The sequence below is a fragment of the Miscanthus floridulus genome, chromosome 13 (genome assembly GCF_019320115.1).
Source record: "Miscanthus floridulus cultivar M001 chromosome 13, ASM1932011v1, whole genome shotgun sequence".
Lineage (NCBI taxonomy): Eukaryota > Viridiplantae > Streptophyta > Magnoliopsida > Poales > Poaceae > Miscanthus > Miscanthus floridulus.
In genome coordinates, this window is record NC_089592.1 from 15,151,163 (window position 1) to 15,159,371 (window position 8,209).

Here is an 8,209-nt window from a genome sequence, read left to right on the forward strand (position 1 = left end):
AGTCGAAAATTTTGTCGTTGCAGTTTTGTAGACACAGACCAGGGTAGTGTTTAGTTCCCAAAATTTTGTAAAATTTTTCAAGATTCCTCATCGCATCGAATCTTTGGACGCATGCATGAAGCATTAAATATAAATAAAAAATAAAACTAATTACGCAGTTTAGACGAAATTGACGAGACGAATCTTTTAAGCCTAATTAGACTATGATTGGACATTAATTGCTAAATAACAACAAAAGTGATACAATACCATTTTCCAAAAAATTTCGCCAACTAAACAAGCCCCAGGCCAAAACAAAAAAAAAAAACACTCCTAAAAGATCCCAAGTAAAGCCCGGTTTGTAAACAAGGCCTGTTTAGTTCCAAAAATTTTCATCCCAAAGTGTCATATCGAATTTTACGGCATATGCATGGAGTATTAAATATAGATGAAAAAAAACTAATTGCACAGTTTGGTTGAAAATCGCGAGACGAATGTTTTAAGCCTAATTAGGCCATGATTAGCCATAAGTGCTACAGTACCAACATGCGCTAATGACGAATTAATTAAGCTTAATAAATTTGTCTCACAGTTTCAGAGCTATGCAATTAGTTTTTTTTATTAATATCTAAAAACCCATTTCAAAGTATAAAACATCCCATGTGATATTAAATATTTTTATTTCACGAACTGAACTCAGCCAGGGGAGAAAGAAGAGGGCACCGCCACCGGGCGGGTGGGCCCACACATAAATAGCGACCAACCGCTGCTAAAAATAAAGCGTGGCGACTGGCGAGGCGAGCGGACCTCCCGTCGATTCTCTCCCCCGCGTCGCGTCCCGTCCCGTCCGTTCCCTCGCCGTCGGAGCGCCGCGCCGCGCAGCGCCGGATGACGCAGAGCATGAGAGGCGGAGGGAGCGGCCGCGGCCACGGGAAAGGCCAATACGGCAGCAGCCACCTCCACCACAGCGCGCTGTGCTGCCTCTCCGCCGCGCCGCCGCTGCCGGGGGACGCCACGCCGACGCTGACGCCGGAGCCGGAGGCCGCGGCCGCTGCGTCGGGGCCGGCCGTCGCGGTGGAGGGCGTGCTGCACAAGTGGACCAACTACGGCCGCGGGTGGCGGGAGCGCTGGTTCTCGCTCCGCGACGGCGTCCTGTCCTACTCCAAGATTCGGGCCGCCGACGCGGGCGGCGTCGCCCGGGCCGAGGCCGGGGCCGGGGCCGGGGCGCGGGCGGGCGCGGCGGCGGACGGCGACGGGGAGGTCAGGCTGATCGGCTCCAGGGTGGGAGGAGCGCACCGCACGGAGAAGCCCGCCGGCGTCGTTTTCCTCAAGGTCCGCCTCGCTCGTCCCTGTCCCTTCCTCCTCCTCCCGTGCGGTTGGCGCGTGATCCCGGCCGGCCGATCCTCCCACTGGTGGGGCAGATTCCGTTTCGTGATTTCGTCCTCTCGTTTGCCTGTGGACGGTTTCTCCCCGCATTCCTGACTGCTCCTTCTGTGAATGCAATTCGAGACTGATTTTAACATTTTAACCGCCCTCTGAATTTGGGAGATTTTCTTCTTCTCGTAATGCCAATCTGTGTTCCCGGGGAATTTGGTTGCCTTCGCGATGCAGCCAGCGCCACTATTGGTTGGATCAAAGTGTTGCAAAATTGGAAAAAAAAAGAAATTCTATTTAATTGGCTTCGCCTCTGGGTTCTTTTTGAGGGGGGTGCAAGGTAGATTCTTGTGTCGAGTTCTGCTCATGATGATGGAATGGTAGGTGGGAGACATCGTCACATTGCTGGATCGAAATGACGTGACCTCTTTTCTATTTTCCTTTTGCTAGGATACTCGCATTCATTCCATCCTTCTCCTTGTCTGTGCATTGCCGTGACAAATCATTCAATCCTGTCCATTTTGTTGCTCAGATCGCCCCCTCCCTCAAAATCCATTCAATGGTGCTAAAATTAGCATGCTTGATTAATTAATCAACTGACTAACCACCTCATTAGTGGCCCTAAGACAGGTTCCTGTCTAAATTTAGCAGAATCTAGTTTAGCTTGGAGTCTAAATGAACAAAAGGCTTCGCTTTTTTTTTTTTCTGATGCTACCAGTAGTATATGGGAGTATATATATTTCCAAAAGGGCCGTACCTTTCTCTGTCACGAGATCAGGTACATCCTTGCACGTAAATCCTGATCTTTTCGCAGATTTTGTCTAAATTCCAGGCCTCGTTGTTATTTCTGAAAAGGATGGGGGGCTCTGTTGCCATTCTGTTGATACAGATCGATTAGGACAAGCCGAGTTTATCAGTTAGTCGCTGTCTTGTTACTGTGCACGCTTTTTTAACCCAAAACATGCTGTATGATAGGATTCATCCAAATGGATGAGCACATGACAGGTGCTAAGTGTCCCTCTGTCCAGTAAATTTTGCAATCGTAGGACTGGAGGAGGTAGCAATGCACATGACAAATGACCAAAATACCCTTGTATTTGCTCTGACGTACTGACCCAAAGTTCAGTTTTTTATTTTCTTTATCGTCCTAGAGACATCCGTGGACTGTGAGGAAGAGCAAATCACCAACAGCACAGGGTCTAATGTGGGTCCCCTTGATGTGATAGCCTAGCATGATAGACCCTATGAATTCTACAATTGCAAAATTTGTTGGACAAATTTGAACTCTTAAATTGTAAAATTTACTGGACGGAGGGAGTAAGTTTAATAATTTAATGTGATTACGAGATAGGATATGCTCTGGGGATGTTTTTGGAATTTGCATTTGATTTGTACTGCTCCAGGGGTCGCTTTTCCACAAGGCTTTTACTAGCTGTTGAGCTCCCAGTGTAGTACTATCACCGGATCTTTTCAAGGTCTTTGCCCATGGGTCCCAAGAATTAAAGCATGCACAGTCCATCCAAGTGGCCGCATAGAAGAGAGAGGTTGTCTAGGGGAGGGAATAAAAATGGAGGACCTGTGGTCTATGTCAGATTGAATCAGTGGGGTTTTGTGGATCTTCAGGAACTGCCTAGGTTGTTTGGTTGAGGTAGATTGTAGCTTGGATTTGTTTTCTTGGTTTCTTGAGATCCTTGTTTCCCCCCTCATTTTTTTTGCGTTGGATTTTCATTTTGTTTCCCTTCCCCCCTAACCAAAGATTGAATTTGACGGGAGAGGGGTCCGATTTATATTTTTTTCTTCTGGGGAATACCTTTCCTTGTTCCTTAAATCAGTTCTTGTGTTCTCTTTGCCGTTTCTTAGGTCTCTTTGGCACGGCTTATGCCGGCTTCGGCTTCATCTATTTTACGCAAATCGAGACACTGTAACGTGAAGCCGTTTTGTAAGCTGGGGTTAAAATGAACTAGAAGCCAGGAAAAGCCAGTTTTTCTAGCTTCACCGGCTTTGGCTTCACCAGTGAAGCCGTTTTGGATGAGCCGTGCCAAAGGGGGCTTTAATAGAAGGTTTAGAGCTTGTCTATAAGATATTATGGATGCTGGTCTGTGTATGTATATGCTTTTCCTAGTCCTGAATGCCTGATGCATAGTATTGCATAAGGCCAAGGGAAGTTGTACACATTTTTCATGTGCAAGGCTACCCAGTTACAAACATATGGGAGCTAATAAGTTACTATGTTTCTAGGTGTCAGCATTTCGGGAGAGTAAGTCGGACGATAGGAGATTCTACATATTTTCCCCCACCAAGACGCTTCACTTGAAGACGGACTCGAAAGATGACCGTGCTGCCTGGATTGAGGCCTTGATCTTGGCAAGGAGTGTTTATTCTCTTGGGTCACTCAGTGGGAGAGTAGCTTTCGTGCAGAGCGATGTTTCGATTTCAACTGCAAGGCTTAGAGATCGGATGCATCAGGAGGGTCTGAATGAGAGTCTTATACAGGACTGTGAACAGATTGTGCTTTCTGAGTTCTCAAGTTACCGGAAGCAACTGAAGCGACGTTACGAGGATTACTTAAGCTTGTTTGGGTCCTGCAGACATCAGTTTGAGGTAAGAAGAGCTGCATACATTCTTTGTAGGTGTTCATGACTTTGTACAACGGTGTCCAGTAGCGGCAACCAGTCATTACTTTGCACAACAGTGATAAGTAGCAGCAACCGACTTGATGCCTGAAAGTAATAGTGTGTCTATATATACTTGTGGCTTCTTAAATTCCTGCCAATCAGCGTATCTCATGTTGAAATAGTTATATAAGTTTGCAAAGGTTACTCCTTGAATGGTTACTCTCCTCTTTTTCCTGCAGGAATTTTACGTAGTGTATTACACACATATTTGTGCAGGAAGGTAAAGATGGAAGTATAACACAGGAGGCATTGACAAGAAATGACTTCTCTAGTTCTCGGCATGGAAATTTTAGTGGTACGATTTTAACACATACTGGGCTATTTTCAGGACTAGACCAGCTACATGATCTACTTATCTGTTTCTTGTGTCTTTCACTCCTTTCATGTTTGTGTTTCAAGTAGCCCGAGTAATTTTGAACTCCCACATTTGTTTCCTAAGAATTAACATCTTGCTAATGGTACAATTGTTGTTCTTGCCCAGAATATAGCACAACAGAATCTGATGAGCATGAGTTTGAGAAGCAAGATGGAGGTGAATTGATTTGTGGAGATGAATCTACATTCTTTGATTCTGTAGACTACTTCACAGAGTCAGACAACAGATCTTCAACCATGTTAACTGGTCAGGAAGTTGTGGATTCCCAAACGCATGATTCCAGTAACAACAGGTTACCACAAATCACACGACGGAGTAGGCTGCCTGAGCCTACTGAGAAAGAGAAAGGGATCAGCCTCTGGTCCATTATTAAAGATAGCGTTGGAAAGGATTTGACACGAGTTTGTCTTCCAGTTTACTTCAATGAACCACTCTCATCCCTTCAGAAGTGCTTTGAAGATTTGGAATATTCATACCTCTTGGATCAGGCATATCAACATGGAAAAGTGGTAAGATCGCTTTCACATCTTTTGGTATTGCACATGTCTAGGAATTTCGTCTGCTTTCCATGAGTGGCAGAGATCAACGAAATTATTTCCAATCCCTTTTCTTGTTCAACACTGCATCAGAGTTCAAATCAGCAAACTCAATCTTCAAATGTGATTGCGAGGCAAGTTGAAACTAGATGTGTCATATCTGCTGATCAGATTACATATTAGTACCTGTTGTCATGTTGGGAACTCATCAGTATTGTTCAAGCAGTATACTCTGCTAATAAGCGTGGTAGTTTACTCATTCTTAAAAAAAGTGAAAGGTGTTTTCAGAGTACTATAGTTGTATCTGTTAGTTTTGCTCAGCTATGCTGTACAATATCACTTGTTAGGGAAAAGGGCAATGCTGCAGTTGTGTGTATCAACATATAGCATGTTTCTAATACCATGCATGTTGCTATGTTATATGAACTTTTGCTCATTCTTATATTTGAAATCTACTAGGGGGACAGCCTCATGAGAATTCTCAAAGTAGCTGCTTTTGCGGTCTCTGGCTATGCTTCATCTGTTGCAAGACCTTGCAAACCATTCAATCCATTGCTAGGAGAGACCTATGAAGCTGATTACCCTGACAAAGGAGTTCGTTTTTTTGCAGAAAAGGTTAGTTCAATACGCTTTGTTTGTCTTGTGCAAGAGATGCTGTCTGGGTCTCTGGGGGAAGGATTTATGAGAAATGTTATACATTTACTAAGAAAATGAAGTTTATTTTTTTCGATTATGTTCATATAATGCAAAACTACTGTTATATGTCCATTCCAAAGTCATTTAATTTCTGATAGAGCTATGCCCCTTTGTCTACCTTTTTACTAATCATCCATATCTTACTTTGTGGTACTTTGAATTGGAGACTTCAATTTCATTACATTGCTGTTCAACATTTCCACCAATAGGTTAGTCATCATCCAATGCTGATTGCCTGCCACTGTGAAGGCAAGGGATGGAAATTCTGGGGCGACAGCAATCTCAAATCCAAGTTTTGGGGGCAGTCAATTCAAGTTGAACCAGTTGGCACTTTGACTCTGGAATTTGAGGATGGTGAAATCTTCCAATGGAATAAGGTGTCCAGCACAACTGGAGATACTAATGTTGCTGATTGATATTATAAGTTTCTTCTCATCATAACTAAATTCTTATCATATTGCCTTTTCAGGTCACAACAACCATTCACAATCTCATTCTTGGGAAGTTGTACTGCAGCCACCATGGAACAATGCACATAAAAGGGAATCATCAGTATTCATGTAAACTGAAGTTCAAAGAGCCATCACTTCTTGACCGGAATCCTCATCTAGTATGTTTCGCTTACTTCCTTTCTTTGTACTGTTAAGTGTCAACTCAAACATTACAATTGTGAACAAGGGATGTAGAGTCCACATGTGTTTTCCTCTTTGAGTACATTACCTTCTGACCAATCTGTGGTGAACTCATTATCTTCTTCTGTGCTGTTGGCATTTACATATGAAGAGTTTTGCATGATTATCATGCTCTTAGCATCTGACAAATAAACTGTGGGAGAGATGTAAACCACTTTTCATTGCAAGATTTCAAACTCTTGGCCTGGGGTCTCAATATGAGTGGCTAGACTTAGCATCCATTTGACCTTTGATCACTTGGGGCAAGTGGTTCTCCTTGTGCTGATGATATAATTTGGACTGAGTTAGCAGTGATTTACAAATTTCGTTATATACTTACTGACCCTAGGTTACAGAACTTATATTTCCCGTCTTTTATGTGTGACATCTGAGTTGTAATTTAATTCAAGTGCTACCATAAGTTATTCACTGTTTAAATTTGTGGTGCATACTTGTTTTTAGCTGTATGTTTGCCTCTTTCATACACTGCATTATGTTTATCTGTTGCATGCACTTTGTCCACAGGTACAAGGCTTTGTAGAGGACAATAATGGGAACAAAGCTTCGTTTTTGATAGGGAAGTGGGACGAAAGCATGTATTGTAGTAATTCTGATACTTTCAAGGTGAAGAGCGCTGATCAACTGAAAGGTGCCTCGCTGCTGTGGGAAAAGAACAAACCTGCTCCTAACCCAACACGATACAATTTTTCTTCATTTGCGATCACACTGAATGAGTTGACCCCAGGGCTGCTGGTATGGATTTACATGTGATTGCAACATAAGTGTTTCGTAATCAAGATTTTGTCCTTAATTGCTTGGCCATGCCTGGATTCAGGAGAAACTTCCACCTACTGATTCACGGCTCAGACCAGACCAGCGCCACCTAGAGAATGGCGAATACGAGAAGGCGAATGCAGAGAAGTTGAGATTGGAGCGCCGGCAAAGAATGGTATCCTCTCTCGCTTCCTATGTGAAATTTAGAACTGACCTAGAGGATCTTGCCGAATAATTTTGGAAGAAGTTGAGCCTTTCATAGATCACATTCCCAACATGATGTTTCATCCTATTCTGTCTCATTGCAGTCAACGAAACTTCAAGACAATGGCTGGAAACCCAGGTGGTTCGAGCAGGACACCGAGGACGGGACGTATCGCTACAAAGGCGGATACTGGGAAACAAGAGAGAAGTGCTGCTGGGATGGGTGCCTCGACATATTTGGGGAATTTGTGGAAACATGAGCACCTTGTTATTGCAGCAGCAGAGGTTCAAGTAGCCAACACATGTCAGGTAACGCCATTCAGAAACGCTGGAGCACTGCCATCTCCAATGGAGCATCCTCTTGCTGAAGAAGAAAAGGGAGGAGCCTTGTGCGAGGAGTAGAACATTGGAGACGAAGGCATTGCCATCGTGAACTGAATGGTAGCATAGTATATGATTGACCACGAAGAGGCATCGCCAGCGTGTTAGTATAGTATAGTTCCAATGCAAATAAGAATGCTGGTATTCATTCTTTGGTTCCTTGTGTTGAACATGGATCTGTTGTTGCTGAGTAGGCTACCTGGCCTACGTTACACTGTGGAAGAGATTTGCTTGCTCGGCTAGGCAAAAGTCTGCCTGCACATGTAATGTGTTTTTGCCGATTGCACCCGGGGCTGGAAAAGCACCTTCTGTAGAGAAGAAGAGGCAGTAAACTTACATGGTCCTGACATAATTCAGCAAACAATTACTTCCTTCTTGATCCCCGGTGGATATCGCTTCATCTTCAAAAATCAACAGCACAGGTCTCAACACTATGATCCTAGCAGGACATACTACCATCATCTCTTTTTTTTTTAGTGAAAGATCTTTCCCTGCTTTTATAGAAGGCATTAAGCGTATAATGGCTTACAGACTCCAGAAACA

General features: G+C 43.7%; 1 protein-coding gene across 1 annotated transcript; it reads left to right on the forward strand.

Annotated features, from left to right (window-relative positions):
• The first annotated feature begins 731 nt into the window (after positions 1 to 731).
• On the forward strand, positions 732 to 7,926 carry LOC136500963 (oxysterol-binding protein-related protein 2A-like). The gene is made up of 10 exons (XM_066496444.1): positions 732 to 1,311; positions 3,592 to 3,954; positions 4,245 to 4,323; positions 4,510 to 4,913; positions 5,400 to 5,555; positions 5,846 to 6,013; positions 6,106 to 6,246; positions 6,833 to 7,060; positions 7,143 to 7,256; positions 7,390 to 7,926. Exons 1-10 carry the CDS (start codon positions 868 to 870, stop codon positions 7,543 to 7,545), a joined length of 2,253 nt encoding a protein of 750 aa, XP_066352541.1. The 5' UTR covers positions 732 to 867; the 3' UTR covers positions 7,546 to 7,926.
• The last annotated feature ends 283 nt before the right edge of the window (positions 7,927 to 8,209 follow it).

Coding starts and splice junctions, on each gene's coding strand:
- LOC136500963 (XM_066496444.1), top strand. CDS start 868: ATGACGCAGAGCATGAGAGGCGGAGGGAGCGGCCGCGGCCACGGGAAA. Junction 1,312..3,591: donor CCGGCGTCGTTTTCCTCAAG/GTCCGCCTCGCT, acceptor CTATGTTTCTAG/GTGTCAGCATTTCGGGAGAG. Junction 6,247..6,832: donor TTGACCGGAATCCTCATCTA/GTATGTTTCGCT, acceptor CTTTGTCCACAG/GTACAAGGCTTTGTAGAGGA.